Raw genomic sequence first — 27,858 nt, 5'->3', positions numbered from 1 at the left:
GAATGAATGAACAAAGTATTCACTGTATTTGTTCCTATTTAAGAAACATTACATAAACTAGACATAAAAGGTGCTTTCGGGTTTAAAAAGAGATGGTTTTCAAGTATGCATTTGTAATATTGGACAATTTAGCTAAATGAGAGGAACTACAGAGTTTCCCATTATAGATGAGCAATCTAGTGTGTTAGTATGAGAAAATTGTTACATTTCTCATTTAACAATAGATGTGATGGTAGTCTCTTGAGAAAATGTTAGTTAAATGACTCTGAAAACTTAAATATTTTGTATGGTTTGTTAGTCTTCAATTTTCCCCTGAGAAAGTCAGATGATTGCATTGGTTTCTACTCAATAATACGAATTGTGATTGCAGTATGTTTAAAATAAGAACAAATTGTATTATTTAATTCTAGTTAAATCAGTGAGATGTAATGTTGCTTTTGTACATTGCCTAATGTCAATTTGAGGCTTTACACAAAATTGGTAAAAAAAAAAATAATCAAAGATGATGAAACACAAGATCTGAAAGAAGCCAAAGAATATAAAGTCTTGCAAATTTTGTAAGCAATAATACCAGCTTTAAAAATAATGTTTCTAATAATAATAAATATATTTAAGTGGCTTCAGAAGAAACATTTGATGATTAAATATTAAAGCCACCCGGAGTCCTTTGATAGTGAAATGACAGCATTATAAATTTAATAAATAAAAATAAATTTTAAATAACATTCGTTTTTAGCTCTACTTTCTCATTTACATGCAAGTATGAACTTCAGTCAATAAACTGAACTAAAATAAAAAAGATCAATAGTTGTCTTATGATTATCTTATGATACATAGCTGGATTTAAGCAATAATTATTTCCAGTCAAAGTATTTTATCATTCAGAGTGGCTCAACTCTGTCCTGAGGTTAATTTTTCATTTTTTTGGTCATCTGTGTAGGGAGGACGGAGGGGGCCCCCCAAGTTTCTGCTCTGGTGCAGAGAGCTGCGAAGGCCTGGCCTGAAAAGGTAAGGGCGATGGTGGGGGATGCAGAAGAGGCCGGGCCAGAGACAGAGATAAACAGAGAGAGAGGGAGAGACATAGAGAAATACAGAGAGACGGGGGGGGGAGAGACACATACAGAGAGAGAGAGAGAGTGGGAGAGAGAGAGACAGAGAGATACAGAGAGAGGGGGGAGAGAGAAAGACATAGAGATACAGAGAGGGAAGAGAGAGACATAGATACAGAGGGGGAGAGAGAGAGACATAGATACAGAGGGCGGGGAGAGAAAGACAGAGATACAGAGAGAGGGGGGAGAGAGTATCTGCCCTATACTTTCAATCCTATGTTTGCTACCCAGTGTCACAGGGGCAGATAGGTAGCTGTGTAAATCAATAAAATAAATTAAAACTGTACAGACAGCACCTTTTACCAGCATAATTCCCGAGACCAGATAGGGTTCAGTGGATGGGGCAGCACCATTTATGCTGGCATGCTTTTCCGCCAGCTCAAGGGCTAAAGGAATGTGTATTGATAAGTCCTAAATTTGAGCTAATGACTAACTACATGACACATTCCATAAATCTCCCCAAGCTCCTTGGTATAACATACTGCAAAGGTAAATCTCTTGAGGATCTTTCACAATATCAACAATATTGTGTTAATACTGATGATATATAGGAGAAACATTTCACTGCGAGTCTAGTTTTAGACCGATACTAATATTGCTGCAAATTACAGCAGCATAGATATAATATCACTGCTTAAATAAGAAGAGAAATCACCCTGGGAAGGGATCAAATAGCAGAGTCTGAAACTCATTGTGTTAATGGATGTTATTAAGCATGGAAGAAACTATCAATTTTTATGATTATGGCCTTGGTGCTCTACATTGGTGATGGTAAACCTATGACACATGTGTCATTTTTGGCGATACACCTAGAGGCCACACAGTATTTCCAAATTGTTAATTAGGCAGTGTGTTCTGCCCTTTAAAATTGGCATAGTACCATGATGGCAAACCTATGGCATGCATGCCACAGGTGGCACACAGAGCCCTCTGCAGAACGCCAGCCGTCGCCCCAGCCCAGCTCCACTGCACATGCCCATGCACTTCCTGCCAGCCAGCTGGTCTTCGGGTCTCTGCCGTGCATGCGGGGGGTGCATACGCAGGGTCCTCGCATTGCATTTGGGGGTTCACATGCAGGCGCACCACCCAAGACCCCCCATGCTGTGCGAGGCCCCCCCGCCCCCCTTTTGGTTTCCAGGTTGGTGGAGGCTTTCCTGGCTCAAAACAGGGCATGGGGGGAGGGCTCGTGCTGGTAAGGAGGCTGCGGCAGCAAGCCGTTCGCGCTGGCAAAGAGGCTGGGGTGGCAGGCCGTTCGCACTGGCAAAGAGGCAGCAGCAGCAGCAGCAGCAGCAGCAGGCCAGTGTCTCAGGGCAGAGTCTCATGAGGCCCCCCGGCACCCTGTTTTGGACCTGGAAAGTCTCCTGCACCAACCTGGAAACCAAAACGGGGCATGGGAGGGGCCGGGGCACATGTGGGGGGGGCTGGGGCACATGAAGGGGGATGTGTGCATGCATGGGGCCGGGGCACATGCGTGGGGGGTGCTCACATTGCATATTGGGGGTTTGGGCATGTGTGTGTGCATTTGTGTGCACGCACACACTTTGGACACTCGGCACCAAAAAGTTTAACCATCACTGGCATAGTATGTATTACATTGCTTGAATGACCCTGTAAAAAGTTAAGACTTCTGCCCCAATAAGTTTGCCAGTTAAAAACTAAGAATTTAAATCTTCAAGTCAAGTTCATGTCCTCATGACTTCATGGTCGCATTTGTGTAGGTTTCTTAATTACAACAATATAGAAATGCCAGTGTCTTCTTCCAAAACTTTTTTTGGAAGTTTGGTGATACACCTAGAGGCCCTGGAGAACCTCTGGAAGTTACATGAGTGGTCCTTGGAGCTTTTGGAAATCATGCAAGAGTGTTCTTACCTGTTTTTCGGAGTTTCCAGAGACTGCACGACAGCAGGAGCCTTTTGCACAACTTCCAGACAGTTCACAAGAGCACACACTCTTTTGTGCTTTATGGACCAGGGGCGGGTTTCAAAACCCATCGCTACTGGTTTGCTCGTGTGCAGAAGCTTCTGCACATGCACAGAAGCATCCAGGCAGGTGGGCAGAGCATCCCGCCGCTGCTGCTACTGGTTCGCCCGAAGCGGGGTGAACCGGTAGCAACCAGTTGTGGACCTTCCAGACAATGGGGTACAATTTTCCATCCTTTTGGAGACTGCAAAGCAGTAAAAATTTTTACTTCCGGTTCTGTGGGTGTGGCTTGGTGGGTATGGCAGGGGAAGGATACTGTAAAATCTCCATTCCCTCCCCACTCCAGGGAAAGGTTTCTGTAAAATCCCCATTTCCTCCCAATCAGCTGGGACTCGGGAGGCAGAGAATAAATTGGGGTGGGGCCAGTCAGAATTTTTACTACCGGTTCTCCGAACTACTCAAAATTTCCGCTACTGGTTCAGAACCTACTGAAACCCACCTCTGCTGCAAAGGCCATGCAAGAGCATTCTCTGAAGTTTCCAGGCCTCTGGCGGCCCAGAGCTGCCTTGGATAGACATTATTTTTTTGAGAGACAGAGACAAATAGAAAAATATTTACAAATACATAAGTAATTAATTTATAGGCCACCCATCTCACTATCTAAATGCATGCAGCCCAGGACAACAGGTAATACAGCCCCACAAGGCCATAAACTTTTAATAAATCATTTATGTACATTAACTATATTATATATTTTATATACAGACCAAGATAATTCCTCTTTGCTGAATGTGGCTCAGGCAAGCCAAAAGGTTGGACACCCATGATCTACAGCCACTCTGTTATAAATTGCTTCTCTTTTGTCTGTGTATGTGTGTATGAAAGACATGCCAGAAGAGTCAAGTTAGGCATTTTCTGAATTTTTGACACACTGAGTCCAAAAGGTTCACCGTCACTGCTCTGATGACACCATCTTTTTGAATGGCATCAGGGTGGAGTTTTCCCTTCCACCCGTGACTTTCTTAGCTACCGGTAGGGTGTCAGATAAAATGGTAAGAAATGGTTCCTGCGCCTATTAAAGATCATAAATCTTTTCTTCCCCTCCCAGAAAGGTTGCAAACCATAAAGCAGACTTCCAAGATATTTGACATTGTATTTGATGCAGTATAATCTATCCTCTGAGAGTGTACCTTTTGAAGAAAATACAGTGAGATCGTGCGTGAGAGCTTGTGAATTTGCTAGTTAAAAGCTTCCCTAAATAGCTCTCGTTTAGAGCAAGGGATCAATACTGCCAGCCAGACCCACAGCCAAGGTATTTGAACAGAAGCCAGTTTAATAGCAGCAAAACGGGACTACATTTGTTTTCAATTTTGTAAATACTTTGTGTCAGCAAAGTTCCTGTGCTCAGCTGAAAGTTCTTTTGGTCTTGTCTGCAAAGAAGTTTACAACAAATTGAAGCCTAATTTTATCCCACAAAACACAGGGCTGCCTGTGATTTTTTTATTTATCTAAGTAATCTCTTTAAAGATTATAGCCTAAGCTTTTATGATTAGACCATTTCATCAACTGTCATCCTAAATTAGTTAGTATGGATTTAGAAAAGAAGGAAAGCGTGCAGTTGGGAAGCTTGGCAAATGAATAATCACAGGTTGGATGTTTTTATTATGCCACACACATTATCATGCAAAAGACGGTATTTACATAACTTGCTTTGCTGTGGGCTCAGATATGGAGAGCTTCCAGAAAGAAAAAGATGCTACTGGAGAAACCAACCCTCAGCACACACGGCTTTGAAATTGGAGCTTACATCCAGCTCCATAGTCCCCTTTAAAGCTGGTAATAAGTGATGAAAGCAGCTATTATTCCTAGTGTTTTTAATAAGACAAGACATTCTTCATGTTTTCATCCAGGTTCAAACATAGGAAACAAAACAGCTTTATAAATTCTAAAGTACACTCTAAAGTGGCTCTAATTCCTAATATCAAGAGGCTGACAAAATTTATCCACCGATGAATCCATATAACATCAGATGAATGTTTCAAAAGATGAGGAATTTAAAAGTTAAAATTCTCTCAAAGAAGGTTTTCTTAGTTTAAGATTGTTATGTATCGAATTAAAGTAGTTGCAGGGATTCAGGATGTCCTTTGAGAACGCAACTTGGTTTAAAGTGACCCTGAGGAAGGGAACGCAAGTCAGATAAGAAGGGCACAGAAATGTCAGGCGGCCAAAGGATTATTTTATAATGCAATAGTAAAGGAATGTAGATCAGGGGTGAAAGTAATACTATGGGTGTCAGCCTCAAGGTCTGAATTCAGGCGAATTCTTATCTATCTATATATACATATAAAAGCAAAAACCACTCACGCCGTAATCACGAAATCTCCAGAACCGTAAAGTCTACAAACTTGACATTTGCCACGTTTGTTCCTCTTGGCTTCTAGGTGCTCACTAGGAAAGGATTTTTCGAAATGACCATCAGAGCATTAGTATTTCCTATACTATTTTAACACGCTCTGATGCTAATTAGTTACAGGTTCTACTCACTCCCCCTCCCAACTTGAAAATAACTCTGGAGAGAATGGGATAGCATAGGACAGGCTTCTGTGGGGCAAGCCTGAGGGAGAGAAGGGGCTAGAAAGCCTGAGGGAGAGAAGGGGATAGGATATGGGAGGATTCTTTGGGGCAAGCCTGAGGGAGAGAAGGGGATAGGATAGGAGATGTTTCTGTGGGGCAAGGCTGAAGGAGAGAAGGGGAGAGGAGAGGCTGATCAACTACTCATTTATTTTCAAGCTGTAAGTGTCAATTTATCAAGCCCGATCACATAGTTTCATAGCGGAGCATGAGTATCCAGCTAGTTATTGATATAGAGGAGGATGAGTTCTTGTCTATGCAAATGTAATTAATTATTCATGATTATTGATGCAACTTTTAAAAATATCCTATATAATCCTTTGCCTATCTATTGTCAAGGGTCTCAATCACTTTGACTGAGAATCCAGTGAATACACTTTTAGGTAATTTAATTAATTGTTCCGATCGCCATGCTTTGGTTCATATTATAATGGATTGTGGGGGGGAGGTTCCAAGCAATCTCACATCACAGAATTCACAGAGTCTTCTGAGTTTACTTAACCCATCCTTGAGATTAAACATGGTGACCAAGTACCAGTATTTAACTGGTCCTTACGCCTAATCAACTGAGCATACATACCAGCAACCAGATAGTCTCACAAGAGAAATGATTACTGGGTTTTAAGTCCATACTGTTCATCATTCACAGTTGCAGGAAGCAACTAAACTCTCTACTTGTTTTGTGACTACAGTCCATTCCTTAAATTGGAAGTGAAATGGTCACTAAACAAGACAGACAGACAGACACTGGGAAAATCACTGTTTGCTTGTCTTCTCATTTAATAAAGTTCTCTCATATAGCTACTCCAGCTTTACTCTCACTCTGGCATGTTATCAGGTGTACAACATTTTATTATTACAGATATTGCATGGAAAATTGTTCTTTTTTAAAAAATTATCACCGTACTCCCAGTCACCAAACATGGTAGCCACTAAACTAGGAGTGGCTATATGCAATATTGAACACATAGTATTCCTATAGTAGCAGCCAAAACCTCTGCCAAGCAAGTTTGGAAATAAGTGAGCTATCAGTCAGTTCTGCACCATCCAAAAAGAAACTATCATTTGTGACTAAATTTGGGCCTAAAACCAAACTTTATGTCTAAAGGTTAATTTATTCTTCTGCAGCCTTAAATCAATCCCCATGATTTAAAATAGTACAACTACAAGCCAGATATCAGTGGTGGGTTGCCCCTGGTTCGCACCAGTTCTATAGAACCGGTAGTAAAACTGGCGGGAGGCTCTGCACACTGACCCTGACATCATCAAAACGCTTCTGTGCATGCGCAGAAGCGCACACACGTGCCAGCAAAGCGAGCGAGCGCGCGTGGCCCCACTGCAAACCGGTAGTAAAGGTAAGTAGAACCCACCCCTGCCAGATATTCTATTCAGATCTATCTGAAAAGAGAAAAAAAAATCATCTACAGACTTCCAAAAGCCTTTCAACCCTTTCACCTGGGTCATTAAAAATGTCTGCAATATGGAACAAACCAGGACCATAGAGAATTGTGGCCCATTCAACTAAAAACACAGTCACACCTGTCATCTTCTACACTAATAACCATTTTGGAGACATATGTAAGGCTGCTGTGTGATCCTCTATATACCCTATTTATTAAAACCTAAAAAATTGTCATAGTTTGGCAACAGCTTCCTTCAGCAGGAGATGTTCCAGAAAAAATGTTCCTAGAAAGGATCACGTGCTCCAATTTAAGTCGCCCCCCCCCACACCCACCCCAGGGTCACCCATGTCCCACTGTGAAATGCCCTGGCTCCATTATTGGAAAATGGTTACATGGAGGTCTTTTTTTTTTTTTAGCACTGGAGGAAAGACATCCAGCCCACATAGGTATTTAAAAGTAGAAAACAAGAAGGCTTTATCTCTGGCATGAGTGGAAGGAAGATATCCCATTGTGGTATGCCATAACAAATCCAAAGTACTATTTTTCTTTAAAGAGTTGTCTTCTTTTGAAAACTGGATATTCCCTACTTCCCCATGTTTTGAAATGAAGCACCATCTAGTGGCAAGTAAAAATATTCCACAGAAATGCATCTTTGTTTGAAATTTCTAGGCGTTTTCCACGATTAGGAATTTCTTAAATTCCTCATAAAGACAGTAAGACATTTTAGCTTTGCTTATGAGCAATCTGGTTAACAAGGTGCTTCCATTCTGAAGGGCCCTGAACAAGATAATCTTAGTGAAGCCCCTAAATCTAGCAACAATATCATGGATAAGATCTGAGTCAATTTCATCTTGCTGTTGTATAAACTCATAAGATTTAAGATGGTAATTTAATCTGTCTCTGCCTAGTTTTGTGAAATCTTCAAATATATCTTTTTAATTGTATTTTAATGTTTGTAGTTCATGTTTTTACTTGGCTGTTCACCAACCTGAGTCCTCAGGGAGAAGGGCGGTATACAAATTTAAAAATAAATAAATAAATAAATAAATAAATAAAATGCCTCAGTATGCAAGATACTGATACCACCAAACCAATGTATCATTGTATATTGGCTATTACAGTTGTTGCCATTATGGTCAAGTTGCCATTGGAGGAAAACTGGATTTCGCTTCCTTATTATTGTGCGGATGAAATATTGTATTTGTAATCTTTCCCTGAATAGAATTTTTTTCTTCTTCAAAACAATACATGCTGACACTTCTGGGGAGAAGCCACCCAAGTTTTGCTCTTGAACATTAGACTTGGGAATAGGGATGGCACAATTTGCATATGCAATTTATTTATTAACTACGTTTCTAACCCACCATAGTCCAGAATGAGAACAAGACATTCTGTGTTTGTACAGACTCTCTTATGAACCAATTGTACCAAACTGTAATTAGGATTTCAGGGTGGCTTGCATAGCACGCCTCCATTTTTCTCTACAGTAATAACTCTATGAGATTCAATGGTTAATAATTTAGGCACAAAATCACTGAGTTTCATTCTGGATGCCACAGGTATGTATACCTAAGTCAATGGGCTTCAAAACCTATGAGAGCCCACACAACCACACAGGTCCTTAAGCAACACATATACAAGCATTCAGAGGCTAGTACTCACTGCTCACTACTCCACTTTTTCCCACTTCTCCTTCTCCTCCTCCTCCTCCTCATCATCATCATCTTGCTCCTCCAGCTACTAATCCTTGTGAGCCCTACTGCTGGAGAACAGTATTTTTTTTCTATCTGCTTTGTGTTACTTTACTTCCAGACACAAACACACATCCACTTCCCCAATGCTAACACTCCCAGCTGCCTCTCTGCTCAGCTGTTATAGCTAGTAGTTGCTGTGCTGGCTAAGGAGAGGTCTTAAAGGGACAGGTGCTGGCCATTTTGTAGGCAACCTGTCCTCTCATACTGAAGAATGGACTTAGATGAAGTTTTCGTGGTACTGCACCAATATCTACACCATCTGTAATAACACATTGGAATTGGCTATGTCCATGAGTGTCCAAAATGCTACAGCTAGCAGAACATTATGACTAAAGTTCCACACATTTCTAATGTGCACTTAGATCATATCCTACAAATATCTCTCAGAGAATTCAGAAAAAAACTAATACAATATTACTATATAACTGTTCTTTTCCATTCACAAATGTTCTTGTTATTTTGAAGTCCAAATTAATATATTTTGCAAAATAGAAAATATTCTGATTTTGAATGGAAACTCTCTTCCCCTTGTAAATGATATACTGATTTAATTCAGTGTTTGAGTTTTAAGTTAATATCTATTAGGTTGATATTGTATTTAAAATTCACGTTTCAAAAATCTATTTAAATATGGCCACAAGGTTCTCATATTGCACTAAGCCTGTGATGGTGAACCTATGGCATGCGTGTCACAGTGGGCACGCCAGCTCAGCTCTGGCGCGCATGCACGTGCCAGCCAGCTGATTTTTGGGCCTTCTGGGACCAGAAGTAGGGAAACAGGCTGTTTCCTGCCTCCAGAGGGCCTGGGAGGGTGGGGAGGGCCTGTTTTTCTTTCTTGCCTGGCTCCAGGGCCTCTCTACATCTGGGGAAGGCGAAAACAGCCTTTCCCACTCCCTCAGAGGCCCTCTGGAGGCCTGAAATGGCCCATTTCCCAACTCCTAGTGGGACAGGAAGTGTCTTTTTTGCTGTCCCCAGCCTCCAGAGATTCCTAGAGAGGCTACCGGGCCATCAAGTGCCAGGAGCTGGGGGGAGGGGGGTTGCGCGCGCATGCACAGGGCGGGGCGCATAAAATTATGGGTGTGGGCACGTACATGCGCGAACCTCCCCCGCCCCCCTCCTGGTATGCAATGGCAAAAAGGTTAGCCATCATTGCACTAAGCCATGGTTTTATTGAATTAACAATTATCAAGTTCTAGAACCATTGTTTACATACCACACTGGGTAGGTTTACCCAGCACAAAGAAGCAAAGCAAAGATACTATTTCTTAATGTACTGTGTATTCATTGTGTATTTTATTTATTTATTTATTCACTAAATTTATTCACTAAATTTATATACCGCCCCATTCCTAAGGGACTCAGGGCGGTGAACAGCGAACGACAAAAATACATGCAATACAAACGCCAATAATAAAAAACCAATTAAAATATACCAAACATTCTGGTCCTAGATAATTCAAGACATCCCAGTTTAAAATAAAATCAAAAAGCAATATAAAGGGAAAGTTAGGCCAGGCCGGCCTGCTGAAACAGGAATGTTTTGAGGGCACGGCGGAAAGTGCGCAGATCCGGAATCTTCTGTATCTCTGGGGGGAGTTCGTTCCAGATGGTGGGTGCCCCCACAGAAAAGGCTCTCCCCCTGGGGGCCGCCAGTCAACATTGTTTGGCTGACGGCACCCTGAGAAGCCCCTCTCTATGGGAGCGTACTGGGCGGTGAGAGGCTATTGGTGGCAGAAGGCGGTCTCGTAAGTACCCCGGTCCTAAGCCATGGAGCGCTCTAAAGGTGGTAACTAAGACCTTGAAGCGCACCCGGAAGACCACAGGGAGCCAGTGCAGCTCGCGCAGGAGGGGAGCCACATGGGAGCGCCATGCTGCTCCCATAACTACCCGCGCGGCCGCATTCTGGACCAGCTGGAGCCTCCGGGTGCTCCTCAAGGGGAGCCCCATGTAGAGAGCATTACAGTAGTCCAGGCGTGAAGTGACGAGGGCATGAGTGACCGTTTTTAACGAGTCCCGATCCAGAAAGGTACGCAACTGGCGAATCAGGCGAACCTGATAAAAAGACCTCCCGGCCACAGCTGTCAAGTGTTCTTCTAAAGACAGCCGTGAGTCCAAGAGGACGCCTAAGTTGCGAACCCTCTCCGTGGGGGGCAATGACTCATCCCCAATAGTCAGTGATGGCACCAATTGACTATATCGGGACGTCGGAAACCACAGCCACTCGGTCTTGGATGGGTTGAGCCTGAGTCTGTTCCTCCCCATCCAGATCCGTACAGCCTCCAGGCACTGGGACATCACTTTAAGGGCATCATTGGGGTGGTCCGGGGTGGAGATGTATAGCTGAGTATCATCAGCATACTGATGATACTTCACCCCAAAACCACGGATGATCTCACCCAGCGGCTTCACATAAATGTTGAACAGAAGGGGTGAGAGAACCGACCCCTGTGGCACCCCACATATAAGGGGCCTCGGGGTCGACCTCTGCCCCCCTGTCAACACAGACTGCGACCGATCAGATAGAAAGGAGGAGAACCACCGCAACACGGTGCCTCCCACCCCTAACTCCTCCAACCGGTGCAGCATGATACCATGGTCGATGGTATCAAAAGCTGCTGAGAGGTCTAATAGGACCAGGATAGAGGAGCAACCCCTGTCCCGGGCCCTCCAGAGATCATCTACCAATGCGACCAATGCCGTTTCCGTGCTGTATCCAGGCCTGAAGCCCGACTGGAACGGATCTAGATAAGCCGATTCATCCAAGTACTGAGGAAGCTGTCGCGCTACCACACTCTCAACAACCTTCGCAATGAAGCGAAGGTTGGAGACTGGACGGTAATTAGCCAACACTGCTGGGTCCAGAGAAGGCTTCTTGAGGAGAGGCCTCACCACCGCCTCCTTCAAGGCAGCAGGGAAGACACCCTCTCTCAAGGAAGCATTTATAATCCCCTGGAGCCAGCCTCGTGTAACCTCCCGAGAGGCCAGCACCAGCCAGGAGGGACACGGGTCCAATAAACATGTGGCCGCGCTTAGTCTGCCCAGTATCTTGTCCACGTTTTCCAGAGTCACAGAATCAAACTCTTCCCAGATAATATTCTCAAGACTTGCCTCCATCCTCCCTCCCGAATCTACCCAGTCAGAGTCCAAATTTTCCCGAATCTGAGCGATTTTGTCATACAAATATTGTACAAAGTCCTCGGCTCTACCCTCCAAGGGGTCCTTCCGCGCTTCCTGGTGGAGCAGGGAGCGGGTCACCCTAAACAGGGTGGCCGGGCGATTATCTGATGACGCAATAAGAGCGGAAAAATAGTTACATTTTGCCGCTTTTATTGCCACCAGGTAGGTCTTAATATGAGACCTTACCAGTGTTCGGTCAGATTCAGAACGGCTGGCCCTCCAACTGCTCTCCAGGCGTCTTTTCCGGCGTTTCATCTCCCTCAGCTCCTCGGTGAACCAGGGAGCCAGGTGAGATCGACGCTGGGTCAGAGGCCGCAAAGGCACAACCCGGTCCAAAGCTCCAGCGGCCACCCTATCCCAGATAGCCACTAGGTCTTCAGTCGAGCCGTGTGCCAGAGCCTCAGGAAATGGCCCAAGCTCCGTCTGGAACCTATCCGGGTCCATCAGGCGCCTGGGGCGGAACCACCTCATCGGTTCCGCCTCCCTGCAGCGAGGTGTGGCGGTTCGAAGGTCAAAGCGAAGGAGGGAGTGATCTGACCATGACAAGGGCTCGATCGCTATATCCCCTATCTCGAGACCACTCAGCCACTGACCAGAGACAAAAACCAGGTCCAGCGTGTTTCCCCCCGTGTGAGTAGGGCCATGAACTAACTAGGTCAGGTCCATGGCCGTCATGGAAGCCATGAACTCCTGAGCCACCTCAGACGCCTCACCGACGGATGGCAGGTTGAAGTCCCCCATGACCATAAGTCTAGGGGTATCAATCGCCACCGCGGCTATAACGTTGAGTAGTTCAGGCAAGGCCGCTGCCACGTGGCAGGGAGCCAGGTACGTAACCAGCAGGCCCATCTGCACCCCATGACCCCACTTCACAAGGAGGGATTCACATCCGGCCGTCTGAGGAACAGTGGCCTCCCTCGGACTAAGACCCTCTTTAATGATAACTGCCACCCCCCCGCCCCTTCCCTGTGACCTTGGCTGATGAAATGCCCGGAAACCGGGTGGGCACATCTCTATGAGAGGGACTCCCCCCTCCTGGCCCAACCAGGTCTCCGTAATACCCACCAGGTCCGCTCCCCCCTCCTGAACAAGATCACAAATGAGGGGGGCTTTATTTACCACGGACCTGGCATTGCATAGCATCAGCCGAAGGCCCAGGGCCTGAGGGTCTGTGCCACCTGGGGAACAAGAAGAGCATTGGGGGCCGGAGCGTGCCACCGCTTGAAGACAGCGAGCGCGCACTCCTGCAACTTGATGTGGCCCCCTACTCCCACCATATCTGCCCCTCCCACCTACAGTACTGATGTAATGTCTATCAACAGCACAAGTTCTAACCCTCTCCTTGGCCCCAGATTCTGCATCTCCTCCGCCGTGCTCTTCAGATGGACTAGACCCCATCCCTCGCGGGTTAATCCCTGAACCCATACAACCCACCCCCCTCCCGGGAGGCTCCCCAGCCTCATTATTTACATTGGAAACCACTCTCCTCCCAGATCCCCTTAAAATAGAATTTGAAAAACTATCTAAAAAACCCCAAAGCTTCCGGTTCTTAGCATACCACCTCTCGGGGTTCCAAAACCCGTCCTTGAGGGCGGCCCTAGATAACTGGGAGGGCCAAACTTGCGAGAGGGGGGAATCTCGCAGTGCTAGGAGTTCTGTTATTGAATACATCGGAGGTGAGATAGAATTGGAGGCGATGAAAGGCCATTTTCTTCTTAAGGTGTTAAAGATGGTTTAAAACAGATGGTTAAGACAAAAAGGGTAAAGTAGATAATTGTACAAGGAAGCTAATATAATAGAACATCGGAATACCATCTCCCTCTTACAATGATGGGAAAGTCTTGTGATTAAAATAAGTTAGTCATAAAAAGGGGGATGAGAGTTACAATGACCGCCCTCTCACGGCGACCAGTCCAGAGTTACAGAAACAAAGGAGAAGATGGTCCGTCCCATCCACTGGTATAAATATTACAAATAAATTGTTCAAGACTCTCGATGTCTATGCTTCCTCCCTTTCTGATACCAGCAAAAATCCGAAGATAAGGTCGAAAAAAGCAAAAGTGGAGCATCCAGGTGGAAGAGATGAAATCAAATAATCAGGATAATTAGGATAGTCAAGGAGGAAAAGATATTTTAAAAAGGCTATAAGTTGATCGAAACAGCTGCAAGTTTGTTTGTTTGTTTGTTTGTTTGTTTGTTTTTGCTGAATGGCCAAACTAGGCCTAGGTCTAGTAAGGGGGGGGGAGAAGCAGACAGGGGAAGATCAAAAAATGTCTTCAGTTCTCAGCCCCCACCACTACCATGCTCTTTCAGATAGGGCCATTCAGGTGATTAAGTTGAATTCAGGTGATTAAGTGAATGTCCAGGCCCCCTCCCCATTACATCGAGGGGGGGTAACTGCTTGCAGCAAAGCCCTCTCCATTGTCTAGAGAGGGCATCCTCATAGCCTAGCCTCCCGGTGTTGCTGCTGCTGTTGCTGTCAACATCGTAGTTGCAAGTGTCAATTTAGTCGGCTCCGCCTCCGTATCCATGGCTGCCGCCCCGCGTTGCCGCCCGCAGCGCCCAGTACGCTGCAAATCAAGTTTTCCTTGCTGATCGTCTTCTCAAAGGAGCAGTTTTAGGTAGTTTAGGCCTGACTGCTTTGTATTTCTTACAGTTCCTGGTGTTCTCAATAACCATAATCTGAAGGTGTTAAATGTTGCCTAATTTTGTCATTGCTTTCCTCCCTAGTGGTCAACAGATTTCAGATAGGTATCTTTAAAGCTAATCTGAAGTAAGAAAGTAAAAAAAGGAGTCTGTGGATTTTACTCTGCTAATTGTTGCCGACTACAGGGGGTGGTGCTCCTCTCCATTTCAAGGCCATTGAGCAAATGCTGTCTGAAGACATTTCTGGTTATGTGACCAACATGATGTCACAGAGCACTGTTACCTTCCCACCAAAGTGATACCCATTTATCTACTCGCATTTGCATTTTTTCGAACTGCTAGGTTGGAAGGAGCACTAATGCATTATTGATAATTTTCAGGACTATGTACGGTCCTAGCTCAGATCCTGTGGGTAGATTCATTTCCCCTACTTAGTCATCCAGAAGTTTAATTTTAAAATGGGAAATGGATGCAATATCTCTACTACAAAAAGCAGTATTACAGTGTTGTGCCAGGCATTGTATACAAGCACTGGTAGACTACTGTATGATACTGTGCTGCTCAGTGAATTTTTCAACAGGCTAAGATAACCATCATCACCCTATTGCTTTTTAAATTATCCATGCACAAGTTAGTGCTGAAAGAAAGAAATACAGAGCACAAAAAAGTGGAATATGGATATCAACAGAAAAGAGTGGGGTCGTCTCATTGGGCAGTAACCTTTGGCAGGAGAGTCCATTTATACAAGATTAGAATATCTAATATCACAATGTGTTAAAATTGTGCAGTTTTTTACAGGAATATCTGTCTTTTTTTTTTTTTTTAACTGCAACATGGTCTTCAGGAATAATGAAGAGGCATTAAGCCATACCGGAGTTTCTCCTGGTTCAAGTGTCTTGCAAAAATAGCTCCTCGGGTTCACTCAAGCATTATCTGCTTTAAAAAAAGTCACTTGCAAATCACTGGAAGAACACTTGCAAGCATGTAACCACATTGGTAGCTGAAAAACCCAACGGGGTCTTGGTAATAAGTATCTGGTGGGACAAAGTGACTAACACTATATTACATAAGGAAATTGCAGAAAGCCTTGAAAAGTGCAAGTTACTTCTATACACATGTATCTGGTTTTCTTTAGTTTTAAATATTATGAAATCTCTTCTCGTATGAATGTATTAACATAACATTCACTGAAGGCAGAGCATGCTTATCATGATTTATTGGACAGTTGGGGCCCAGTTTAAGAGGCAAAGTAAATAAGAGCAAAAACCTTTTCTAGGATATTTACTGGCTAGTTCTTCCTCCTGTCCACCCATCCCCACCCCACAATCGATTTGTCATTATTTTTCTTTTCTATGCTCTTAGCAGATCATCTTCAAGATATGTGCAATATAACCTTATACCTTTCTGAAATTGGAATGTGAAGCAACAAGATCAGCCTGTTTGTTCAGATTGGCGTATCAGGGATTGAAACCCTCTCCCTCCCTCCCTCCCCCTCTCCCCCCTCTCTCTGTCTCCTCCTTCTCTCTCTCCTCTCTCCTGTATTTCATTTTCTTTTTTCATTATTTACTATTTTTATTACCTTTATTTTATTTTACTTTGCTAAAAATTTCTTCAATGAAAATGCTATACATAAAAAAAAAAAAAGCTAACAACTTTGTAACAGTGTAAGCCACCCAGAGTTGCCTGATGGTAAAATAGGCGGCCAATAACTTTAATAAGTAAAAATAAACTTCAGGAATATTTGGATTTCCAGGAGGCTATTGCGTCGAACAAGCATAGTCACAGAGAAACACTGTAGCAGCCCCCCACTCCCCAAGCCTGCAAAAATAGGGAATCAATAGTAGTTTCCTTTAGGATTTTCAAATTGGGTGGGTAAAATCCAATTGGAGAATATGGTCCTGTAGCTACCTTTTAAACTCTGTCCCAAAGGTGCTCTTTTCAAAAGGCAACTGGACTTTCTGGTTTTTCTTTGAGAAATTTCACTTCTCCTCCAAGAAGCTTCTTCAGCTCTGACTGGATGGTGGGGAATGGAAGGATTTATACTCCTTGTAGATAGCTGGTCATTTGCATTCTTTTAGAGAGTCATTGAGACCACTTGGAGGTTTAACTGTGTTGTCACAGTCACTTGAGTAGTGCAAATTGAACAGCCCTCTCTCAACAGAGAGGGAGGGATACGACATCATCTATCTCCAGTCTACAACACAGTCCTTTCAGCAGTTCCAAGAAGGCTCCATACCCATTTGCACTACTCAGGTAACCTTGAAGACACAGATAAACCTCCAGGTGACCTTAACGACCTGCTAAAAGAATGCAAATGACCAGCTGTCTGCAAGGAGTATAAATCCTTCCATTACCCACCATCCAGTCAGAGCTGAAGAAGCTTTTTGAATGAGAAGCGAAACATCTTCAAAGAAAATCCAGAAAGTCCAGTTGCCTCTTGAGCAAGCACCTTTGGGACAACCATGACCTGGATGACTGAGAATCCCCTTAGGCTTTTAAATTCTGAAGCACATATATGACTTCTGAGTTTAAACCCCAACACTCAAATTTTAAACAGTGCCAGTTCAAAGCCTGTAGTACTAGCGTAATGTTTTTGATGATATATACCAGCTAATATTTAATGTGCTGCATTTTGGACCAACCATATCTTTGTTAAAATATTTAAATTTAGTAGTTGGAGCGGTGGGGTTGTGCAGCAGAACACACAGAACACACAGTTGTAGTTGATTGGTTGAAGAATGCTGGTCTTGCATGAGGCAATCTGCGCTGTGATTAGTTGCTGTGGGTATGGAGGGGGAGTTTCCTCCCCCCCTTTTTCTTTATGCTCTGTGATTTACCTCCTGATGCTCCTGTTTGTCGGACTATCTAGCTTGCTGTATCTATATAGTTGTAAAATATATGTATTTATATAAAACTACAAGTTTGTGTCAGCATCTCTCTGACTACATTTGAACAGCTGCTGCTCAATTCCCTGACAACCTTTCTGGTACTCTTCAGAGGCAGTTCCATGTAAGACACATTGCAATAGTCCAGAGAAGTGCTGATGAGGGTATGAATCACCATTCTGAGGTCCTTCTATTCCATTTAGGCTCACAACTAGTGCACTGGCTGCTGGTAAGCAAAGACCCATTAACCAGGGCCTCTACTTGCCCATTCAGCTACGGAGAGACTTGCAGGTAGGAACCTGCTGTCTCATGAGTAGTGTCACCCCATCAAGAAACAATTACCAAAGCTGTCAGAACATCCTGATGAATGTACAATTTCCATCTTACTTGGGTTCAACTTCATTTTGTTTCATTCCTATCCAAACTCTTATAGCCTTCAGACATTGGGTGGAGACATCAACAGCATTGCCTGTGTAGTCTGAGGTAATAATGTGCAACTGGGTATCACCAGTATACTAAAGTACAGTATACAGTATACTATACTCCCACCTCCATTCTGCAGTTTCATGTAAATGTTATAAAGGATAGGAGAAAGGACTGAACTCTGCAGCTCCTCAAAGTAACGGCCATTGAGCTAGATAATCTCTCTTCTTTTCTCCATTCCGCAGGAGTTTTGAACCAGTCTAAAACAGTGCCTTCAATCCCCAAACTCTGCAAGATGCCCAAAATGACATCATGATGAATAGGACTGAAGGCTGCCTACAACATTTACAGTACGAGGATGTATAACACTATCCTAATCCAGGTGCCAACAAAATTCATTCACAAGAATAACCAACATTATCTCTATCCCATGTCCAGGTCTAAACTCTGTCTGAAAAGGGACCAGAGAATCCAGTTATTCCAGGGTATAAGTGAATCTGAAGCTATATGGAAAAAATGACATCTAAAATAGAATTGCTGCTCAATACTATCCATATATGTAACCAAAATACTGTAATGGGATTTGGACTGAGTAAATGGGCCACTTTTACCATTAAAAGGGTAAATGTAGTGAAAACTGAAGGAATCAAACCTAAACATCTGGTTGAGTGTGCAACCAACAACACCAATACTAATGTCACTATAGTGCCTGGAGAAACCAAAATAGAAGAAAAAGAACTGGGAAAAAACCCCAGAAAATATAAAGGTCTGCAAATAGAGGTAGAACAACTATAATAAAAAAAGTAAAAATATCTAGATTGCACCATATAAACAGAACCATATAAACAGAATCTTGCTAGGCTAAATCTATACTACCCTAACCTAAAGGATTTATCCTGGGAGATTTTACGAGTGGCTATCCTAAATCACTTCCTCTTCCACAATCCAGTTCTGGACAATTGCTGTGTCGTCTCGTTCCTTTCCTTGAAATATGCTTCCTCCTTCCTGTAAGCCTTCCTGTAAGCCTTCTGCATTACCCCAATCAATCACATTTACTTGGAACAACTTACATCCTGTGACAATACCTTTAATATTATTAAACAACATCCTTGGAAAGGACTTGATCTGTGGACAAAAATGCTAAATCCAGCCTAAACATCTGTCTGACTGTGCAACCAACCATAATAATAAAAACAAGGAAAAGCCAGACAATATTTTATTTTAGGGTTATGATGGAGGACACAAGACAAAAAATTTGGCAATAGTGGACCACTGGTGACCCTATACATGTAGAAATAGGATGTAGGCATTGAAGTTTTATCACAGCCTTTAAACTGTGGGTAAACTGAGCATTGATTATTACCACAAGTGTCGGGGGGTTTTTTGTGGGGGTAAATGGTATCATTCAAGACTAGGAGAGGGGTAATTGGGTCAACATTTCAGAATAACCGACCTTTTCAGGTTCTAATATGTATTCAAGTTTACCTTCCCAAGTTTTGTTAATTTTCATCTGGTATGTACCTTGCATTATCACTTAGAGTGATCCCCCCTCCACCCTTCCAATGTATTCTTTGTGTTACAGGTAAAGCAAGATATTTCAATCGAGGCCACCAAATATGCTGATGCAAGAAGTGAACCTTGCACGGGGACCCTGTTTTTACATATAAGGAGAACTTAAAAGAGGCTAAATAAAAACGAAAGTAGGGGGAGGCAGTTTCCTATAGCCAGCGCTTGCAACTCAATCCTCCACTATCTGGACCAAGTGTAGTTCAGAGACCAGAGGGAGGCAGAGACCTCCGTTCCCCTCTGCATTTTTTCAATGATCAAAACAAAACCGCTAAAAGGCTGCAATCCCAACCGAGAGGCCTTGACCCCCTTGTCCGTACGCTCCCGTCTTTCTTAGCTGACAAGAGCCTGCCTCTCCGAAGGATGATGGAGGGGTTAGTAGTAGGGATGGAGGAAGGTGGTGGCCCACGGATCCCCCGTTGCCATGGGAACCCATTCAGGGGAACTGCAAGCCGCGAAGACAGGAGGGGAGGAGAAGCCGGTCATGTGGCGAAGCAAGATGGCTACCAGAGCTTGAAGGCTGCAGCCGGAGTGGGTGGGTGAGTGGCAGCAGCGCCGTCCGAAAGGGAGTAAGCATACGCGCCTTTCGGCGAGGCAACAGCTGTCCGCTGCTCTTGAAGTTTTCTTCCCTCCAGGCCTCCCGGGACCTGGCGCAGCCTCTCTCTCTCTCTCTCTCTCCGCCCCGACCTTCCCCGAACGCTTTCCCCCCACGCCCCCCTCGGTCAGCAGGCAAAGGCGATCGCGGCGATAACTTTTATTGCAAGCGGCTGCTTCGGCTCTTTTGTTGCTTTGCTGCGCGCCGCTGATGGGAGAGCCGCAGAGCTTCGGACCGTCCGCCGCTCCGGCTCAGTAAAACCTCCGAAGCGATCCCGCTCGTATCGTAGCGGAGCCGAGACGATGGCTCTCACCTTGTTCGGTGAGTAGGCGCTGCCTCTCTCTCTCTCTCTCTCTCTCTCTCTCTCTCACTCACACACACACACACACACACTCACACACACACACACACACACACACACTTCTCCCCTCCCTCCCTCCACAGGTAGATAAATAGAAAGGGAGGCAGCCCCGAAGGGAGGATGGAAGCGGCTGGAGGGAGCGCTCGCGCCCCCCCCCTTTCTCTCTTTTACTGGATTTTCCGGATTATTTTTTGGGTTGGCCATTAGCAAGATAAAGACTTCCTTCCTTCTTCCTTCCTTCCTTCCTTCCTTCCTTCCTTCTTTCTTTTCCTCACCCATTGTTTCTACTCCAAGCAGTGCCTGTGGGTGTGTACTTACTTCTTCAGTCACTGTCAGGGTTTGGTGGTTGATTGGCATTTGCAGTATGAAGTACTAGAGTTTTCAGGCAATCTCTTTCATCTCTTTCATACAGTCTCTCTCTCTCTCTCTCTCCCCCTCCCCAAATCTAGCTTGCAAAGCGCCCATTCTCTTTCTCAAAGCAATAGTGAAACACACCAGCTAGCTTAGTTCATTCTCTGTCCTTTCTGGGAAGTCAGAGAGAAGTTGCCCCTGGCAAGAAAAAAAGCTGGCCTTTTTCGTTTTTTTTTTTAAATGTGTTTCTTCCAGAACGAATGATAATCGATGTGATAAATGGCAAGCGAAGATGCAAATGTAATTTATTTAAAAAGCGTCTCTCAAAAACTAATGGTAAAAACACACTTGTTTATTTTTGTGTGTGCACACACCCAGAGGATGTGTGTTTTGTATCATTTGTTTTTGATTATGTGTGTTTTCAGCAGCACGAAAATGTTCCCTGTAAATAAAATATTAATTTGGGCAAGTTTTATATATTGGCACATTAATTTATTTAAACTAATTATTAAGCTTAATGGCACACATTTCTAACTTAGTACAGTAATTAAAAACCACTTTGTAACAGTAAAGTGAAGCAAAATAATCTTGACACTAACATATCATTTGGGGAAGCAAATTTCATTACATAAATAACTCACAGTATTCTTAACTTGAGGTTGCTGTCCACTGATTTATTTTGTGTAATTATAATTTATACCGAATGTGTCTTTATATAAAGTTGTAAAAATACTATTTGTTATATTTTAAAAAATGGATGTGATCAGTTTGATACCATAGTAATGAATAATTTATTAATAATTGAAGTGTTTTCTTAATCTTTTATCTTCAAACTCTTAACTGCTGCAACAGTTTTTACACCTGTACATTTGCTCTTTACAAGAGTGTCTAGCCTTTGAATTTCACTGTTTCCAGCAAGCATCTGGGAGATTCCAAATATAACCATGGAAATATATTTTAAAACTGTTAACATGTTTGGAAATTATTTAGCCTAGGGCTAAGATGGTTATATTAAATTTATGTCATCAGACTTGTATTGTGAATTGACTCTTCAGAGTATAAATTAATGATCCTGGGTGAGTTTTTCTGTGACTGTAGTAGAAGTTTTGTAATACCCTGTTTCCCCAAAAATAAGACCCTGTCTTATATTTTTTGAACCCCGAAATAAGCACTTGGCCTTATTTTGGGGGAGGTCTTATTATTTTGGGGCATGTGGAGCAAGACGGGAATCCTCTGATTTCCAGCTCTGTCTCCCTAACCCTAACTAGAGGAAATGGAGGGGACCAACTGCGCATGCATTTAAATATTTTGGGGGAGGGCTTATTTTTGGGGGAGGTTTATCTTCAGAGGAGGGCTTATTTTCGGGGGAGGGCTTATTTTCAGGGAAACACGGTAGGTTTATATTGTTACCATAGTAAAGATATTTGTGACACCTTTTTATTGTGGAGTAGTGTCTATTTCATTTAACAACTGGGAAGGACTATGTTTTCTGGACAAAGATGCAATTGAAAAGGAGAGGGATAGAGGTGAGTTACAGAAATAATTGTTTATAGATAGTGATTATTAATAAAACAATAAAACAATGACTTCTTCCAATCAAGTTTGACATATTCATGAATTTTCCAGGCAACAGTACAGAAGTTATTGTCATTGTTTTCACCCATTATGTTTTTTTTTAAGTCTAACGCTCAGCCCCGATATTCCCTGGTAGTTCTTACACTCAAGTATAACCAGGGGTCACTCTGCTTAGCTTCCAGCCAGGTGCTGCCACCTGTTGAGGCAACAAAATAGCATTGTTTTAATAATGGTCACTAAAGCTTTGAATATTCTTCAAAAGATGTACGGGAGAATATATGGGAGAACATTTTTGAAGTGTTTACATCACACTAATATTGTCCCTAGTTAATTCCCAGTGTGACTTGTGACTATAAAAGTTTAACTATCGTAAATGTGATGGTATATTATGGTATCATAATGTTATGCACTGTTATCTTTACTGGAAGAGATTTCATATGATTACTGGAAATCTCATTGCTAGTGAAAGACCAATGGCTCCTTTTCTTTTTTCTCCATGCCAGTCAGTGGCTTCTTACTGCCTCATAAATCCTGATTGACAATTCTCTCTTGTAAATGGTGCGAGAAGACAAGGATTGAGATTCAAGCACTATGTTCAATTCAATTTTTTTATTAGGGTCATAGACCACCATTTACTATGCTCAATTTTTAAATCTTGGTTAGTTCCCACCTGTTGCACAAATGGAAAGAGCCAAGCAGAAATGAACCAATAGAGTAGTTCAACACATATCAAGGATTTTCTTTCTTCTGGTCTGAAAATTATATATACAGTATTTTTACAGGATCCCTGTTATTCTTTTAAATAGTAATCTGTCTAATAACTAAGAAAACAAAAGTCATATACTCCATCTTTGAGAGTCAGACATGAAATCTTAATAATCTTCCAGGGCTTTATTATTTCTGGCCTTCATTCTTGAATTTACAGTTGTGTTACTAAAAAATCTGTAAAGTATACTGCTGTTCTCTGCTGGGTGTGTTATATAAAGCTCTGGGGAGCAGTAAATATATTAAAAGAAGCAATCACTAACAAAATGTCAGAATTTTTTTTTTCTGGTGGCCAAAATATTTAGGCATTACCAAATATATTCAATTGCACTTAGACTTATATATTTATATACTGCCCCAAAATGCTTTACAGCGCACTCTGAGCTATTTGCAATGTCAGCATATTGCCCCCAACAATCTGCGTCATCATTTTATTGACCTCGGAAAAATGGAAGGCTGAGTCAACCTTGAGCCCCATCAGAATCAAACTCAAAGCTGTGGTCAGAGTTTGCCTGCAATACTGCATTTTAACCCCTGTGCCACCATGGCTCAATAAATTCTTAAAACTATTAGATAGCATTTCTGCCATGGAATATGACAGTGTCTATGGAATATGTTGTTCAGAGACAAATAAAAGAAAACATGAACCAATATTGCACAGTGTTGTCCGCCAGCAGCCTGTGGAGCTGGCAGCAGAGTCCGACAGCGATGAGGCTGAGGAAGAACATGGGCCAGTCCTGGAGGCTGGGGAAGGCCCGGATGAGGGCTCTGCGTCAGAGGCAGAGATGGGGCGAGGGCCATCGTGGAGTGAGGTGCGGACTTCGGAGCCTCCAGAGGCTGACAATAGAGAGGCAGAGGAACAGGAAGAGCCTGTTCCTAGTGCGCATATGAGAAGAGCTGCCAGAAGACAGGAGCAGTTAAAGCAGAGAGGACGACTCGGGAATAGGGCCAAGAGATGATTGGCCCCTCCCATAAGGCTTAAAAGACCAGCAATGGCTCTTGGCCTCTTTGCCAGAAAACAACCGTTGAGAGAATTGCTTCTTTTTTGGCTGTAGTTATTTCTTCTGTTCCTGAACTGTTGCCAAGAAAAGCCTTCGGCAGTTTGCCTAATTATCCCAAGATCAGAGATAAACTAAAGACTGGTGTTTTAAGGACTTTGATTTAATTTCATTTAGAATACGCTGAGAATGAGTTCATTCTCAGCTGTTTTAATAAAATCTGTTTGTTTTTTGGAACTATTTTGCATTTAATATCAACTACGTGGGCCTGGGTCACAACACACAATTGTGCATGGACACCAGAATAACAAAGGATTTTTCATAAATTTTTTACCTTCAGGTGGTCTGTTAGGAAAGGGTTCAGTGTTCTCAAATTGGAATCCCAGACAATTTGGGAAATATTGATGAACATCCTGTAGAAAGTCAAGAGTCTGAATTTCTTTTGCAGTGGGGATGAGGAGAAATGGATATACAGTAGCTGGTTGCGTGATGGAGTTAATTTCACTTTTATATTGTTAAATAATAATAATAATAATAATAATAATAATAATAATAATAATAATAATAATAATAATAATAATAATAATAATAATAATTTTATTTCTATACCGCCCTTCTCCCGAAGGACTCAGGGCGGTGTACAGCCTATTTAAAAATAGAATAAACATCAATTTAGAATAATTTAAAAGTATTAAATAAATTTGGCTTAATTTAAAACCCCAAAAATTTAAAACATCCAATTAAAAATTATGTTGCTAACCCAGCCTGGCGGAACAATAGGGTCTTGAGTGCGCAGCGAAATACCCGGAGGTCAGAAATCTTACGAATTTCCGGGGGCAGTTCATTCCACAGGGCTGGGGCTCCCACAGAGAAGGCCCTCCCCCTGGGTGTCGCCAGCCGACATGACTTGGCCGATGGCACCCTGAGGAGACCCTCTCTGTGGGAGCGAACTGGCCTGTGGGAGGCTATTGGTGGCAGAAGACGGTCTCGAAGGTACCTGGGTCCTATGCCATGGAGCGCTTTAAAGGTGGTGACCAACACCTTGAATCGCACCCGGAAGACCACTGGGAGCCAGTGCAGCTCGCGCAGGAGGGGTGTCACGTGGGCGCAACGGGTTGCACCCATAACCACCCGCGCGGCCGCATTCTGGACCAGTTGGAGCCTCCGAGTGCTCTTCAAGGGGAGCCCCATGTAGAGAGCATTGCAATAGTCCAACCGGGAGGTAACAAGGGCGTGAGTGACTGTGCGCAGGGCGTCCCGATCCAGAAAGGGCTGCAACTGGCGAATCAGGCGAACCTGATAAAAGCCCCCCCTGGCCACGGCCGTCATATGTTCTTCTAAAGACAGCCGTGCGTCCAGGAGGACACCCAGATTGCGAGCCCTCTCTGTGGGGGGCAAAGATTCACCCCCAATAGTCAGCGATGGCACCTGCTGACTATATCGGGATGCCGGAAGCCACAACCACTCGGTCTTGGAAGGGTTGAGTCTGAGCCTGTTCCTCCCCATCCAGACCCGCACGGCCTCCAGGCAGCGAGACACCACATCAAGGGCATCGTTGGGGTGGTCTGGGGTGGAGATGTACAGCTGAATATCGTCAGTGTACAGGTGACACTTCACCCCAAAACCACGGATGATCTCACCCAGCGGCTTCACATAAATGTTGAACAGGAAGGGCGAGAGGACCGACCCTTGCGGCACTCCCCATGCGAGATGCCTCGAGGTCGACCTCTGTCCCCCTGCCAACACAAACTGCGAGCGGTCGGAGAGGAAGGAGGAGAACCACCGCAGAACGGTGCCCCCTATTCCTAACCCCCTCAACCGCCGCAGCATGATACCATGGTCGATGGTATCAAAAGCCGCTGAGAGATCTAATAGGACTAGGACAGAGGAACAACCCCTGTCCCGAGCCCTCCAGAGATCATCCACCAACGCGACCAATGCCGTTTCTGTGCTGTGCCCCTGCCTGAAGCCCGACTGGCACGGGTCCAGATAGATAGCTTCATCCAGGTGTCGGGGAAGCTGTCGTGCCACCACGCTCTCAACAACCTTCGCCACAAAACAAAGGTTGGAGACCGGACGATAGTTGGCTAATTCAGCCGGGTCCAGGGAAGGCTTCTTGAGGAGGGGCCTCACTACCGCCTCTTTCAAGGCGGCAGGAAAGGCACCCTCGCTCAAAGAAGCAGTTATAATCCCCTGGAGCCAGCCTCGTGTAACCTCCCGGGAGGCCAGTACCAACCAGAAGGGACACGGGTCCAATAAACACGTGGCGGCACTAATCTTACCCAGAACCCTGTCCACATCCTCGGGAGCCACAGGATCAAACTCCTCCCAGATAACATTCTCAAGACCTGCCCTCGTCTCCTCCCGTGAACTCATCCAATCGGAGTCCAAGCCATCCCGAATCCGAGCGACTTTATCGTGCAGGAATTGCACAAAATCCTCAGCACGACCCTGCAAGGGATCTTCCCGCACTCCCCCCCCCCCGAAGAAGGGAGTGGGTCACCCTAAACAGGGCGGCTGGGCGGTTCTCTGCAGATGCGATAAGAGCGGAAAAATGATTAGATTTTGCCACTTTTATCGCCACTAGGTAGGTCTTGATATAAGACCTCACCTGTGTCCGGTCGGAATACTTCTTTCCCATCAGCTAACGTAACACCTCTAGATATTACTTTTATACCTGTGGCTATCATTCTAGGAAGTGTTACTCTTAATAAAGTGTCTGATATCAGTTATAAATTGGATGACAGAAAACAAACACTAGATAAGAGTGGTGGTCTTGGTCAATTAAAAACAGGTCAAAGAATTGCTGGTTCTCTTAAATCCAGTTTGGAGGGAAAATTAAGATATAGATTTTTATAATTAAATTTTATCCAAACATATCATTCAATGATCGATGATGTTGTAAAAATGGACGTGATCAGTCCTTGAAATTCTGACTGTTGCAACACCTCCACCATCAAGTGATTGTGACAGGCACTTGGGTGCCAAGCTCATGCAGTGAGCCATGATTATGTGATTGCCATTTGTGACTTTCCCTACCGCCTTCCTACAAAGCAAAGTCATTGGGGAAGCTGGCAGGGAAGGTTGCAAGTCACTCCCAACAAGTCACTCCTGCTGCTTTTTCTCCTGAGGAGCCTGCTAGAGAGTACTAGAGCCCAGGATGACGATTATTATCTTAGTGCTTGAAGAGCTGTGAAAGTATTTTTTCCTAGAACTTGATCATTAATGAAAAGCAATAATGGCAGGACTATTGCACTGTGAGCAAAGTCTCATGGTGAAGATAATGGTTCCTATTCTAGAATTCTGGAATTCAGAAAGGTTAGATTGCAGGAGGCTATTTTAGGAGGTTTGCTGTGGGATAGTTGTGGTTGTGGGACAGTGGTTATGGACACTGTATAGAACAGAAAACTGGTATGAACTTCAGCTGTACATCAAGAGAAGGTTATAGATTAGAAGAAAAGCCAATGTTTCAGTTGCCCAGTGCTATATTGACAGGCTCTTTAAACATCCTCACCAAATGCTAACAGAAAGGGCTAAATCTGATACTGGTATCACTTTTCTTGGGAACATAGTCTTGCATTAGAATTGGTTGTTGAATACAGATAGTTCTCAACTTACGAATGTAATTGAGCCTGCCAATTACATTGGTAACCCGAGGATTCATTGGAGTGAATCACGTAAAATGAACGTGAAATCTCC

General features: G+C 43.8%; 1 protein-coding gene across 2 annotated transcripts in view; it reads left to right on the top strand.

Moving 5' to 3' along the window:
* Positions 1 to 19,826: 19,826 nt before the first annotated feature.
* Positions 19,827 to 27,858, top strand: part of CHN1 (chimerin 1) — a 110,885-nt gene continuing 102,853 nt past the window's right edge. Inside the window, exon 1 of one of the 2 annotated variants that reach the window (XM_034427839.3) lies at positions 19,827 to 20,430. In XM_034427839.3, the coding sequence (XP_034283730.1) occupies positions 20,412 to 20,430 (19 nt within the window). In that variant the 5' untranslated portion in view covers positions 19,827 to 20,411. The remainder of the gene's footprint in view (positions 20,431 to 27,858) is intronic. The other variant, XM_087882031.1, reaches the window with a different exon arrangement.

This window comes from Pantherophis guttatus, chromosome 1 (genome assembly GCF_059756535.1).
Source record: "Pantherophis guttatus breed Tessera chromosome 1, ASM5975653v1, whole genome shotgun sequence".
Taxonomy (NCBI): domain Eukaryota; kingdom Metazoa; phylum Chordata; class Lepidosauria; order Squamata; family Colubridae; genus Pantherophis; species Pantherophis guttatus.
Note: the sequence above shows the minus strand (reverse complement) of the source record. Positions and strands in the feature narration are given on the sequence as shown.